This window comes from Lichenostomus cassidix, chromosome 3, assembly GCF_008360975.1.
Source record: "Lichenostomus cassidix isolate B80296 chromosome 3, HeHo_3.0, whole genome shotgun sequence".
Lineage (NCBI taxonomy): Eukaryota > Metazoa > Chordata > Aves > Passeriformes > Meliphagidae > Lichenostomus > Lichenostomus cassidix.
This window is the reverse complement of record NC_139483.1, coordinates 100366650-100381537: the sequence shown is the minus strand read 5'-3', so window position 1 is coordinate 100381537 and position 14888 is coordinate 100366650. Positions and strand designations below refer to the sequence as shown.

The following is a 14888-nucleotide window of genomic DNA, read 5'->3' as shown; positions in this document are numbered from 1 at the left end:
TTTTAGTACCCATAGTCTTTGCTTGCAGGTGTAAAGGTACTGGGAAAGGGTATCGTCATTTCTAACAGCTTACGATGAAAGCAAATGGTTTTATTGAGGTATTTTGGGATGGGTCTGGATATTGAAAAAGAGGATTGAACTTTATGGACTTGCTTAATGAAGAATTAGATAAAGTGCTGCTGGGAGAAAGATTGGGTTTTTTGTCCTTAATTGGTTTTCACTACTTACACAATTACCTGGGTTTATGAGCTGCCTTTGCTGTGTAAGTTCTGATTTTGTCCTGTGGAACATACTTAGTGGTATTGGTTGTGCATATTCGAAGTTGTGCTCCCTTCTGCTCCAAATTCACTTTGTAGAGTGTTTTCTTGTGCTTTGTCTGCTCAGTGGAGGAATTTGTTTCAATATTTGTCTCTTTGCTTCCCCTGCCACCTCAGCCTGTGTGATTACTGATTGGGAAAGACCTGTTTGCTACATCTGTCCATGTCTGTATAAATTTTTCACATATGTCTATATAGAGCATAAGGCATATGTTATGTTTTATTATATATAATGGCCTGTAGAATCCCAAGAACAAATATATGTGTATTTTAATTTAAAATTTAAAAGAATGCATTTATTGTGGTAGACTGCACAGTCATTGTTAAGGAGCTTTGTGAGCTGTGTACTCCCAATACAGTTTGCTTAGGGAGCAGCACTGAAAGTGAGTAATAGAATTTATATTCATACTTATCAAAGTTAAAATCTTGCTTAGGTAATGATATATCAGCTAGCTTCTTAATTGCTTTAAAGTATTTGATTAATTACAGTGAACCCTACTTAGGCCTCATGTCACTACCTCTGTAAAAGTAAGCACACAAGTGCTATCTTAATTTCACAGATGGGTAAAGTGAGTGAGGAAGAATGTGCTCAGCATGACAGCCAGAAAATCTGCACCTGCTCAGGGAGCTGGAACTGTTCTGTGTCTTGCAATCCTCACTTAATCCGTGCTCTTTGTTAAGAAGTGATGCAAAGAATGCATTTGTGCAATTATTTGAGTAGATGTGTGCAAAAAAAGTAGGAAAAAAGCTTCTGGATCAGAAATTAAGAGCCTCTTCTCTAACTGTATATCAAAAAGATATACTGGGTGTTGGTCATTATTTTGTCAGGTTCTCTAGATATGTTTCCATTATCCTCTTTTCTCACAACTTTCTTTGGTAATTTATTTAATTTTAATATTCATAAGCAAATTCTAGTAGCTTTAAACTTTGCTCAGATTCCTAAGTTAAAGCTTATTTTTGAAACCAGTCTTTCTTAACACTGACTTTCTTGCATTTGGAATTAACCATATACATAGATGGTTTTTGATCACCTAAATGTAGGCAACATGGAATTTCTGATGTGCACATACAGTGTTGATATCATTTAAGTTTTAATGGCATGATTTCATTCAGGATAATGTTATTTCATCCACTCACAAACAGTGTGTATCTTACCCAAGGTGTTTCAATAACCTTTTTTCTTTTTCGTTATACAATCCAGATTGGATCCAAGCTTTTTAAAAGTATTTGAATATCCTTTATTTCTCAAGAAAAAAACCCATTTTCTATTACTTCTGAGCTTTCATATTTTTTCTCCTATAATTTTTATTAGAACCTCAGAATCATTTAGGTATTAAAAAACCTTCAGGAACACTGAGTCCAACCATGAACCTGGAACTGCCAAGTCCAGCACTAAACCATGTCCTTAAGTTCTACATCTGCATGTCTTTTTAAATACCTCCACTGCCCTGGGTCTTTGTGGGCATACACTCCAATTCCTCAACCCCTTCCCCTTTCCAGTTTATGAATTTGATTTGAGTCTGTATGTCAGGCATTATCATTAAGACTTGAAGCAGAATTCCTATGTAATCAGGTCAGCATTTTAAGAGTTTTGTCATTCCTGTCTTGGTTTTAAGTCTTGGATATCTGTCAAAATGGCAAGGGAGACAATTTAGAATTCAAAACTTGTCTTTTTATAAGACTTTATTATTAAAATAGCATCAAATGATGTGTTTCAAAGCTGAAGCAGTGAGTTTTTCCATGTCTGAATAGAAGACAATGACTAAGCTGCAGCAATGAACATTATCAGTCACTGCATGGTTAATGGCAGCTGAGAGAAAAAGGGCTTCACTCAGGGATTCACTGAGGAACACTGGAGCCAGTGGTTGTTCTGTGCCATAGCAGTGAGTGCCAAGGTAATGGAAGTGTCGATGAGTGGAGATATGATGAGCAAGTAAAGGCATGGACTGGAAGGAAAGTGATCCAAGCATGCTTGTGCTTTTGTAAAACATGCAGAGATGTGTCCTACTGCATCAAAAAGTACTTGGCTGAAACACTGGGGATGAGGGACTTGACACCATACAATTTCCCAAGCACCCTTCAGGAAACCATTTCTTGGTCCAAGTGTTCTTCCTTTCTTTCCTTTAATCCCACTGACTTTTAAGTGGGAATTAATAGCAGTAATTATTTTGTCTATCTGAAATCTGAAGGGCACTAGTTTATTTCTCTTGACTTTGTGCCTGCTACTTAGTCAGATCTCTCTGTAAGAAGTCAAGCTGTCAGGGTGAAGTGGCAGCAGGAGGTGAGTGGCAAGTGTGTGTCCCTCGCTTACAGAAATGGCAGTTCACATTTAGCTTGTGAGGATAGAAGCACCTCTTTGTCATCTGTAATTGCTTTTGCCTGAATGAGAGGTTCCCAGGTTCCAGAGGGCAAAATTTTGCAACAGGAGGGCCTTGAATGTGATTAATTTGCGACATGGTGTGCTGGCAGTATATTGAGCAGGAAGCCAAAAGATAAAATGATGGGAAGCCAACCTGTTCTCCCAGCTGGGTTAGTTGTGATGTGATGGGATTAGGGGAGGCTTGATTGAGTTCAGTAATTAGGGTAACTTCGCTTGCCTGAATGTCATTGTAGTGCAACTGCTACAGTTTCCCTTTCTCAAAAGCTTTAAAAAGAAATTTGCTTTGTGGTGATGGATCTGCAAAGTGGAGTTAAAAATAACAGCTATTCAATTTAAGAACTTGTACTTTTTAAATGGTTTTTGAAACTGGATCTGTTTAACCTTCTGAAATATTTGCATTTCACAAGTTGTAGTAATACAGTTTCATAAACCAGTGCCCTTTTCAAATGACTGTAACAACACTGACTGCATAAAATTGCTTTTAATAATAGAGGAGAAGCATGAACAAGAAGCTTGCATTAAAAAAATCCACTCATTTTTATTCTAAAAATTCTGTCTTAAATTAAAATTAATAGATTGTTTTTCCTGTGCATGTTTAGTCACCTTCTCACACAGTGCATGGACATAGTATTTTGAGCACAAGACTGCACAAACTAGTGCCAGCAAAGTGTTCATGCTAAATTAAAAAAAGCTTTAAAAAATACAGATGACTAGTAAAGGGTGACAGGTGTAAATGTTATTTGTATTGACTGTAAGTGGCTTTGAAAAGGAGATGAGGTGTCTCATTAGATTTTCATCTGTGAATGCTGATATATTAAAACAGAGGTCTGGACATTTTTCTACAAAGATTCTTGATGACACTTTAGTCAGAAGGCTTCAGTAGTATCTAAAGTGTAACTTTTGATTCATTACTGGTGGAAGAGGCATTATCCAGAAGGTCTGGTGACTGAGATGCATGTATGGTAGGAAAAAATTAGTTTCAGTTCTACTTGCTCAATTTATGAGGTTAAGGATTTTTAAATGCCTGTGTTTTCTGCATCTCATTAATTATTTGAAGCCATGATGTGGCAGTTCAAAATGGGTCTTTGTATAATACAAGAAAACAAAAATTTCAATTTTTTTCTTGTATTACAGTACATAGACTATATTTTTCAATGTCAGGATTTTGATTATATGTCATTTAACTTAAACATCAGTTTTGGCCATCACATAAATACGATTTTCAAAACTTTTTTTTTAACTTTGATGTAACATGCTAATTGGGTTTTTTAGCAAGCTATGGTGCCAGTGATTTTTTAAAATACATAACTCCGTTTATTGTTTCCTTCAGAAATAAAGTAGCAAGCTTAAGTTGACCATTAATTCCACTTAACTAATAAAAGATCTGATTTTTTTTTTTCTTGCAGGCGATGATCAGATGGAGAGAAAAGGCCAAGTTTTAATCCTGTTAGTGGAACAGGCTCTCAGTTTCCAGGACTACAAAGCAGCTAGTATGCATTGCCAGGAGCTCATGGCCACAGGTGAAGTGAATAAACAGGGGTTGCCTGAGGTGATAGTGGTGGAAATTCAAGTTCTGACTTTCGTCTTCCTGTGAGATGTGGTGCTTCAGATTGTACCTTTGCATTAAAATAGCGGTTAGATCTGATTAGTGGGAATGCACTGATGTGGGATAGAGACACGTAGAGCAAATACTGCATGGAATAAGTGTGTACTGAGCTATTGGATGGTGTGACCTCAGGGAGCTCTTCTGTATGCCTCTGGGAACTACAATTTCTACTTCTTTCTACACTGTATCCTTCTCAAACAGGTAAAACTGTGTGACTGCAGCTAGCAGTAAAGTGCAGGTCTTTTAGAAGTCTACTTTTTTATCAGAACTCTTAAGATATTTGTGATATTTATCTAATATGTGTATGTGACAGTATGAGTGGAGGGAAATGAAATACATGTGTAAAGATACTAAGGAACATGGGATTCGTTTCTTTGGCTCTTTTTTTCAGCTTTGAGAATGAGAAAATCCAAGATGAATTAAGATTTTTTTTTTTTTAAATATATCAAGTGATATATTTTATATTTTGTTTTTTTACAGCCACTCCAGTAAGGTATTCAATATCATGCTCTGAAATAAATGATTATTTTCTTATTGTAACATGTAAAAATATAGAACATAAGCTTACCAATGTCTTATTATATTCTTATCTACAATATGATAAAAATTAGTCTTTTATGTACTTGTCAGTCTAAAATTGAGTTATGTTTCTGTTTTATGGAGCCTTTATGGTTCCTTTTTCTGGGGATGTTAAGTCTGGACAGGAATGCCACATGCCCTCCTTTATCTCATCCGATAAGAATTATGCAGCATCCTCCTCTCACTTGTGATAGCAGTGTGTTCTATGTTGCCTTGTAGGTTATTCTAAAAGCTGGGAAGTGTGCAGCCAGCTTGGGCAGTCAGAAGGCTACCAGGATCTGGGGATGCGCCAGGAGCTCATGGCCTTTGCTCTGACCCACTGTCCCCCCAGTGCCATCGAGGCACTGCTGGCAGTCAGCAGTTCATTGCAAACCCAGGTACAGCTTTCTGGAACTTCTTGCATCAAAGTTCAGGGCCTACCAAAGTGAAGGGGACTTGGGCTCATTTTCAAGCTTGTTCTCTTAAGTTATACCCGCCAATATATTTATATTTTTTACTTTCATTGCTATATTTCAGCAAATGAGGTCTCTTACTAAGCAGTGTTGTGTGACGAGTTGGTTTCTCAAATAGAAGTGCAGTTGTGTTTTCTATCTTTAGTACTTTTATTTTTTCTATTAATTGCCTGATTTAAACATTTTATTTGCAAATACAGTTGATGAAATTTTAAAACATTTTCTAGGTATTTATGCTTTGTAATGCAACTTCATTAAATGCCTGCATGAACATCTATTAAACATTTATTTTGTGATTTTTACGATTTTTACCTAATATGCAATTAAATTATTTTCTCACTGATTTCAATGATGTAATGGCTTTAACAACTCCAAGAGGCTTTATGTCTGAGCCATCTTTATTAACTATGCAGTGACTGACTTGATAGAATCACACCTTAGGTGTTGAGCTGATCAGAGTATATATGTGAGAACACATAATTGGGGCATTTAAATAAAACTTACGTCAAGGTGACAGAGCAAAAGTTTTATTTGAAACTGAAGGGCAGTAATTTAGGTTGTCAAAATGTTAAATTTCTGTTAACTGTAATTGTGACTTGGCCTACATACTATGACTTTATGGAGTTCATAATTGTCTTAGTTGTCTAAGAGCTTACAATGTTCTTAGACTTGTAATTGTGTAGTAGAAACATCTTTGAGGTCTTTGGACACAGAATGCAAGAATGGGGGAGAAGGGAGCCACAGCTACAGCACATGTGCAGTCTGAGTAAGGTAGCTGGAAGTGTGTAGCCTTTTCCTTAAAAAATCACTTGAACAGCAATGTGTATGAGAATACAGGCAACTTGTGAAGGCAGAAGTCACTGTCCTGTGGAACACTTGCCTTTGTGGAGTTGCCCAGTGCCTCAGAGTCCCACTTCAGATAATAGAAGTTTTTGTGACAGTTCTTCAGCCTACATCGTACAGCATGGTACATAAAATTATATAAAAAAAATTTCTTAGATTATGTGAAAAATATGGTACAAAAATCACGGAGAAAGAAGGTCATTTTGTCTAGGGACTACAAAAGTGAGATGATGTCAGAGAATGCTCTGTTTTCTGCTTTGCACCTTCTTCTACACCCTTGTTTTTCTATCATGGAAGCCTTTATGTCAGAGTTTCTTGGGTTTCCTATGATATCAGTCATAATTCTTACATATGCTTATTTTACTGGTAAAAGATTATTTTTATTTCATGTTTATAGATTCTTTATCAGGCTGTGAATTACCAGTTTCTTCCTTCTGAAGGAGGTGAGAATGTAAATATCTCAGGGCCTTCTTCATTGATAAGCAAGGATACAGAGGTAAGTTTTAATGTGAATTTTAAAAGTAAAAATGACTTTGTTCTACATTACACTGAAGAGCTGAATTTGAGTTTTTAGCAACATCTGTCACAAATACTTTTTATTTTCTAGAAATCTGTAGATGCTCAGATCTCTCTGAGCAGAAGGTTATTAAGTAGATGTTAATAAAATTGAAATGGGTGTGGATGCATATGTTTACAATATTTTTATGTCTATAAAAATTTGTCATACATCACCTTTCATGTGCTTTAGTATTGTGTCGTGGCAGAACAATTAGACATGCATATAAATGATTCAGAAATTTATTCAGAGGTTTATCAGAGTTGAGTAAACTCACTAATTAACTTCCATATAATTTCAGTTTGGATATTGGAAGCAGTTTTCATTATGCTGGAGAATTGACATTCAAAAATTTCTCCAGTATAGCTTTCATGTTTCCCCCCCTTAGTTGTGGTTGATTGTCTCTTTAGAATTGGAAGTAGGCAGACAATTGACCTGGCAGGTTTCTGTGTTTCTGCATTGAGGTTATTTTCTTTCTGTTTAATACAGCTCTTGGCATGCTATGTTTCAGACTGTTACACTAGGAAATGAAGTTCTGTATATTTGCTAATTCTTTATTTTTGTTCTTTCCCAGTTGACTTAATAGGGATTTTTAGGGTTTTTTTTTTTTTTATTTTGTTTTTTTTTTGTTTGTTTTTTGGAATGACACAGGAGGAAACGGCCAAAAATTTACTCACTGTACAACTCTTCCCTTGTTGAAGACATCTGCAATGTTAGAAAAGCAATATATTCAATGACTCAGTTTCTCTGACTTCACTGAATCCCCCAACTGCAATCCCCATAGTTGCACTTCAGTTATTTCCTTGTGCTTCACCTTCATTGTCTTGCACAGAATTTTAGTTCCTTTAAAGAAAAAAAAACAAACTGCAAGATTTCCCCCCCTTTTCTTGTATTCCTTTCATTTTCACTTATGTCCTGATTAACTTACAGAATCCTTTTTTCAGGGAGTTGGCATGTTCTTCTTTCTCACTTACTGATACCTTTTCAAATTGGTGCTCTAAGTATAAGTTTCCTTATCTTCACTTGACTATGTTCTGGCATACATGTGTTTGGGCATCCCTTTCTCTCTTGCATTCAAAATACCTATCTGTGAGTATATCAGTTTTGCTTTTCAAACCTTTAGCGATCTTTTTCTGTCTCTGTTACTTTTATCTAGTATTGAATCATTAGTCTCCACTACCATTTCCTCCTTTATGTCAACTAACATCACCAGCTGGTCATACTTTTTCATCAGCCTTCTCTTGATGAACTCTTCCCTACAAATTTCTAAACAAATTTCATTATTACTCAGTTTTTCCTCCAAATTTTTTGCCCTAAAATTTTCAGAAATTTTGATAGCTGCTGGCTACATATACCCATAGACTGCATAGAAATGGTTCATTTAATGTTGCTGACATGTTGACTTCAGTATAACTTTTCTCCAAGTTTTTGGTGGTCCTACTCTGAAAGAAATTAATCAATGCTGTGATAAAGATGCATGCCATTATTCTATAGGAGCTAATGATTTGGACAGGCTTTGTGTCAGCTTGTCACTGTTGTTTGAACTCACAGAATTGGAGAAGTTGTCCTTTGGAAGCTATGATGATTCCAATGTACCAGATTGTTCTAAAGCAAAATGTTAAGTTTCACCAATCCTCATCCTTTTATTTGCATATGCTACAAATGCCTAAAAAACTAACCATGTGCTTCTCAAGCAAAATATCTTGGTCAGAAAATTAAGCTCTTGATTGATGGAAAGCCTTTCAGAATATTATTGGTAAAATTATCAAATTCAGATCAAATGCCTAGTCAGTCATTAGATGCTGTGTTGTGTATAAGCAGTAGAAACAATATTCATCAGTTGTCTTGTAAGCAAGCTTTGAGTTTGTGAAATCTGCACAATAGTTAACATATGTTTACGTCTGTTATAAATCATTATTTTTTACATATCTGAATATGAAAGCATAATTACTGTAAAGTGGCACATCAACGTAAGAGAAATTAGTTTGAAGGTTTTTTGATAATGAGCTCTTGATAGAAAAGCAGATGTAATTTCTAGAGGAAAATATGTTCAAATTACAAGAATGATTTTCTTAACGGCTTCTTAAAGAAACAAAAATTTCTGATTAACAGAGCATTAGTATCTTCTTTGCTTTTCTGTTTTTCCCAAGCACTAAATCTGGGAAAACAAAGGATTTCTTAAACATTTGTGTACATTAAATGGGTAGGTCACACATTTTTGTCATGGGTGGTTAGAAATTATTAGAGAATCATGATTAGTTATCCTCTTGTCCTTTAGCAGCTGGTCCAAAATGTCTAGTCTTCTGTCAGATCAGCAAGTGCTAAGCAGATGTCTTAATTACTGCTGTATATCTCAGTCAGTCAAAGCCTGTGCTCCAGCTGCTGAATCAAATGCATTGTGTCTGCTTAAGGCTGGGTTACTTCTTTGGTTCCAGTGATGTTGTGGCCCCAATAAGAGCCTGGACATTCAGTGATTCCTGAATATTAGTGTTGTCATGTTGAGCTGAATCTTTTCCATAGTCTCTCATTTAGGGTCTGGTTTATCATAGCAGGACTGGAGTTTTCACATGGACTGGTTCATAGCTGTAACAGACATTGAAAGATAAAATTAAAAATCCCCAATATAAAACCATCCCTTAGGCACAAAACATAAATGTAAACTCTACATGAATACTCATGTAAAAGAGACTATTTATATTTCCTTTTTTGCAATGGGGTACCAAAAAGGAAAAAGGAAGACATAATACACAATGCTCTGTTTTTGAACAGGCTCTGTTCTAGCTGATTTCATTTTCTTCATAATCTTGATATATAATGATTCTTAACATAAAAGGTTTATGCGGTGTATGGCTTCTGCTTGTTTTAATCCTTGCATCTTGACTAATTGTAATTAAAGACCAAAAAAAAAAAATCCCAAAATCCATGCTGCAGGTGTTCTAATCTGTTACTGTCTCATGTGTGGCTTATCTAAAAAACACTTGGCTTTGTTATTTGTCCTCACATTAGACTGTTTGGAATTATCTATGTGTATGTATGAACAAAGGTGTATGTAAATAAATAATTGGTGTATATGTATTAGTATTTTAGGTATTATTTTAGAATAATTTGATATTGCAGAATTTGTTGGTTGTCTTTTATGTTTTACCATTTAGATTCATGCAAATTTTTAATCTGCTAATTTGGCTGCTAATTAACAAGTTGTTATTATTTTGATGTAAATCAGAAGTGCTTACTTTATAAAGGATGTCAGGAAGAAATAATAGAAGAAAATAATTTCCCTCAAACACCACTCAAAATCCCCAAAATATAACTTCTTCAAGATACAATTAAAGGATACAATTAAAATTGTTTTCTTGAGATGAGATCTCCAACATTATTTAAGAAATAGCTTACTTTATGAGAGATTGATCAAGGATAGCAAAAAGTTGTAACCTGGAAGTATTGCTGCTCTAGGTACAGAGTGGAATGGCTTTTTAGAAAATACAATTTTTATTTGTGCAGAAAAAAATCTGTAATTACTTCTAAGAGTTTAAATTCTTTTTAGACAGAAATCAATAGTTTATCTGATAGCAGTAGAGCTATAAGCATTCATACCTGCATACAGGTTAGCTCACTAGTTTTCACATTACTGAAGGAGGTTTATTTTAAAAAGTGTTTTGCTCAAATGTAGTTGAGAACTTGAGTGGACTTCTTTTTTTTCTGGTTCTGTTTTGGTTTGGTTTAGTTTTGGTTTATTTTTCCTCCATGAAAGAAAATCAGTTAGGTCTCCTGCAACATCTACTTGAAAATGGTGGCAGAGAGGAGTTAGTATTCTGTATGTAACATTTAAAATAAGACACAAAAAGCTTTCTTCCTAAATACTTAAAGTGGTTTATTTAAAAACACATGAACAAGAAATTCTCCACTCAAGCCACCATACCTAGGGTTTTCAATTGTTTTTAATTTTTCAGGGCAGCAAAAATTCTGACAGGTTGTACTTGGCATGCACTTCCTTCATTAGGTGAAGCAAGAGCAAAAATTCCCAGTTTAGCCAGTTGGTTCATTAGTGGTGCATCTGTGAAATGCACAACATGATTTCAGAAAAGATTTAAAAAAAAAAAAATGCAGAAGGACTTAAGATGAACCCAGGACTTCAGTGGTCAGCTTGAGGCAGTAGTTCACTGCACATTATAGTAAAAGGTAGTAAAAATAAGGTTGTCTACATGAAATTCTACCTTATTGAAGCTGATACATTTTTTTTTTGCTGAGGTCACCGTGGATGTATTTCTCTTGAGCATAACTTTGCATTCTTTGACTCTGATGTTTGAAATTTTTATCATGAGTAAGTTGTAAACTAATACTTCCCATACAGTTATACAGGTAGAATTTTCCTATATTGATATACTTCAATGTATGGGGAAATTAATAGTAGAGTTGTTAGTGATAAACATAGAGCTGGTAAAGTTTGCTATAGGAAGGAAAATATTTGTTTTCTGTTATGAATGTTGTGTTAATATGCTGATTGCATATTTATGACTAATGTGCAAGCACTGTAAAGCATGCAATTAACACAAACCTTTGAATGGCACAGAATAGCTGGAATAACTGGAACAGCACAGATCAGACAATATGGATGTTCTCAGTACTATTTAAATGCATGAGGAAGAGCTGGTATAGAAAGCCCCATTTGTGGAGCATGTCTCTACTTTTAAGAATGGAGTTACATGTGAGGTCATACTAAGTGAAGGCATATGTGCATCTATTGCAGAAACAGGTTTTGATTGAGAATAGGTTGGGGTTCTTGTAAGCCTTTAGGCTGACTGTATTCAGCACTTTGTGAGCCAACTGCAGAATTTCAAAGCTTGATAATACTTTATCATGGTATGTGTATTAGAGATGGTGTATTTACATCTCTACCATTTCCCCTACTGAGAATTCACCTTAATTAATGTAGAAATGTACAAATACAAGATTGTCTCTAGTATCAGCTTTCTTGAATTGTCAAAGATTAATTTTAATACACTTGATCTCCCCATTTGTAGACAGATGATTATTTTAGTGGAAACATTCAGCAGTTATGTAGAACATTGCCATTATAAACTTTGGAATTAGAACCAGTTCTGTCTGTGGAAACAAGAGGTAATAACTGAAACAGGGGCAAAATGTTCTGCTGATCACACCACTTACCTCAGAGTGAAACTCCTAAATCACTTTTAGCTTGTCTTTTGTTTATTTTTGGCAGCTGCTGCCTGAATGTATGATCATTCAAATGTGTTATTAATACAGTGTGCCTGAACTCTAATGCATTTGTTTGGCTTTAGGTCATTAACCTAATAACAGCAGGAGTCTAACCCTTGCGTTGTGTGTTGGATATGTCACAGGATGAAACCAGCGTCTCCTCTGGCCAGTCTGCCGATTTGTTGTACTGGACGACATCCAAAACCATGAAGGTGTTGTCCAACACAACTCTGACTACCAAAGCCATGCTGCATGCTGTCAGTGATGGGCAGTGGTGGAAGAGATCACTAACTTATCTGCGACCATTACATGTAAGGGATTGCTGGTGTGTCTCCAGATGTTTACACGTTTGTTGATACATTGGTATAAAAACTCAGCTCCTTGGCAGGACCTGGTAACTGAAGACTTCAAATCAATAAATGTACTACAGACATCACAGGATGGTTGGCAAGCAAATCCCAATGAAGGAAGGGGTCTAAAGCTGTTTTCTAGTCTGTTGAGAAGGCCTAATGGAAATGTGGCAGAACTTTAAAACTTCAGGGAACAAAGCACAGTAAAGCCCACTCTTTAAATACTGTCATCTTGTATTCAAAGCTGTTCTGTTTCAGTTTGTCTTTTCTACTTTCTCTATTTCAGTGAATTTTCTATAATGTTTGTGATAGTATTTTTTCTGATAGTACTTTTGAACATGATTTTCTTTCCCTTTTTAAGAATACTGGACTTCATTCAGAGCTGGTTTATGTAAGATGACTCCTTTCTTGCTCCCCACTGAATTCAATGATCTTTTCATTTACAGTTGTTTCCTCTGAACAGTGTTTACACAATTTTTATGAGCTTTTTTACAGCTAGGCTCAACTATACTTATTTTTCCCAGGGCCAAGAATTTGGAGATGTATTAAAAAGTGGGTCTGGAGAAAATGCTACTGTGGAAAAACAAGGCTGCCATCCATTTTATGAGTCTCTAATTGATGATCCATATATTGCAGAAGTAAGTTACAGTTACAGAACTCTGCAGTATTAGTTTTTCATTGAGATAATGAAGTAAAAATACAGATTTTTGATTATATTCATGACTTGACATTTTGTGCCGTAGTAGGAAAAAATCCAGAATTATACAAAGGAAAGCAAATGCAGGAACTGAGGTAGACAACTGCATGAGATGCAAGTGATCTAAATAAAAATGCAGGGTGTGGAGTGCATGTGTCAGTTACCTTTTTACTTCCAGTCTGAAGTCAGCTATGGAACATACCAGAACAATTCTTTGGAAAGCTTTGCTGAGGTGTTGCTGAGAACAGGGAAGCTGGCAGAAACAAAGAGTGAAGGAAAAGACCTACTTCCAACTACAGAAGGTATGGACCTATTGTATATATTCACTCCTGTATCTACTGTATATAAGTGCAGAAGTATCTCTGAATGGGTTTAAGTGTGGAGAATTACACATAACGATCTGAAGTATTGTCTGGGTGTTTTGCATGAATTGTGATCTGGTTCAACAGCTCTTGGTAGGAAGTCTTGTAAGATGTAGCTGCAGAGTTTTCAAGGGAATTGGTGTTTCTGAGAAGAGTTGCTCAGCAAAGACCAGAAAAATTTAAGTTGTCTTTAAATTAGAAGATGGTATTTGGGGGTTGGCAAAGAGACGAGGAATTGTTGAAGGTTTCCTTAATATTACCATGTGCAGGTGATGGCAATTCGCAAGCCAGTATTGTTATTTCTCTGTATACCTGCATGTTCAGTGAGTCAGATCCTGTGCCACTGTGTATCCAGGTTTCAGTATTGCAGGCTCGTTGAAGTATTTTATTTGCTAATTAATGCTTAACTACAGCTTCTGGAATCATCAGAACTTTTGTCTTCTTCCAAAATGTCTGCATGTTATAGGCTATATTTAATAATTTGTTAACTTAAACAATTTCACTTTTTTAAGAAAAGACAAACCACAAAAAAACAGCCGTGGTTGTTTATCTTTCCTTTTGGATGTGTCCTGCTGGGTTAAGAAATGAACTGTTCAAATATTTACGTGCTGTTAGTATCTTTTGAAGGAAGATATATGTATTATAATTGACTCTGTAGAAAGTTCTGTCATGAAAAAATGAGTATATTAAATCACTTGCAATATGAGAAGTTTTAAGTCAGACTTTCTTCATAAGCCCCACACTTACTCCAACTGTTTAGTGAAAACCAGCATAATTGTCTTACAAGTATATGATTCAGTGGTTTGAGATGTGATATTTGCAGATAACCTCTGTAGTTCTAATATTACAACATTATGAATCAGAAAAGGTTAGCAACAGCTTGTATAAATGGGGATGTGTGCATGTTTCATTCTTTTAATGCTCTATTAATGCAAAAAAATTCTTTAAATTCAGTACTTACAATCTTATTTGTTGCATGCTGAATGCCCACAGGCTTTTAGCTTTGATTCCTGTGTCTTAAAGGAGGGGGAAGCAAGAATTAAGAAGTATTTGTTCCTTTCTTAGGGAAAATTATTTAATTGGCAGATCTTTGGTAATAGTTCCTGCTCAAATTTGAGTAATTGGAACTGATTGTTTACAGTTCATTGGCTGGTTTTGAGATGGAAATTTCAGTGCTGGGGGCTTTTGCTTGAAGAAAAAAAGACATTTTAGCTTCTAGCTTCAGTTTTTGAGCATCTGTGTCCTTCCTCTTAAGAATGCAGCATAATATTTTTTGCTTCTCTTCCACCACTCTTATTCTGTAGTCAATCAGAATTTCACTTAAGAGTCCCTCCAGCTGTGCTGTGAAACAGAGTTCTGTGTTTTCCTCTGGAAAAATGGGCTGTATTTATTCAGACTAGTAACTGCAAGCACAGCAGATTTCAGTTGATTTTGCTGATAAGTTTGAATCCCAGCTGTTAGCTTCTAGCTGTCTTATAGGACAGCTACAGCAGCATCAGAAGAATTGAAGAACCTGGAGGGAGATGGAG

At 35.6% G+C, this 14888-nt stretch overlaps 1 protein-coding gene across 2 annotated transcripts in view; it reads left to right on the top strand.

The window, feature by feature from the left end:
• The window catches only part of NBAS (NBAS subunit of NRZ tethering complex), a 160743-nt gene that overhangs the window by 58768 nt on the left and 87087 nt on the right, over nucleotides 1-14888 (top strand). Inside the window, exons 33-38 of one of the 2 annotated variants that reach the window (XM_085056877.1) lie at nucleotides 4104-4217; nucleotides 5102-5259; nucleotides 6575-6673; nucleotides 12094-12261; nucleotides 12825-12938; nucleotides 13176-13299. In XM_085056877.1, coding sequence (XP_084913003.1) covers nucleotides 4104-4217; nucleotides 5102-5259; nucleotides 6575-6673; nucleotides 12094-12261; nucleotides 12825-12938; nucleotides 13176-13299 — 777 coding nt within the window. The remainder of the gene's footprint in view (nucleotides 1-4103; nucleotides 4218-5101; nucleotides 5260-6574; nucleotides 6674-12093; nucleotides 12262-12824; nucleotides 12939-13175; nucleotides 13300-14888) is intronic. The other variant, XM_085056878.1, reaches the window with a different exon arrangement.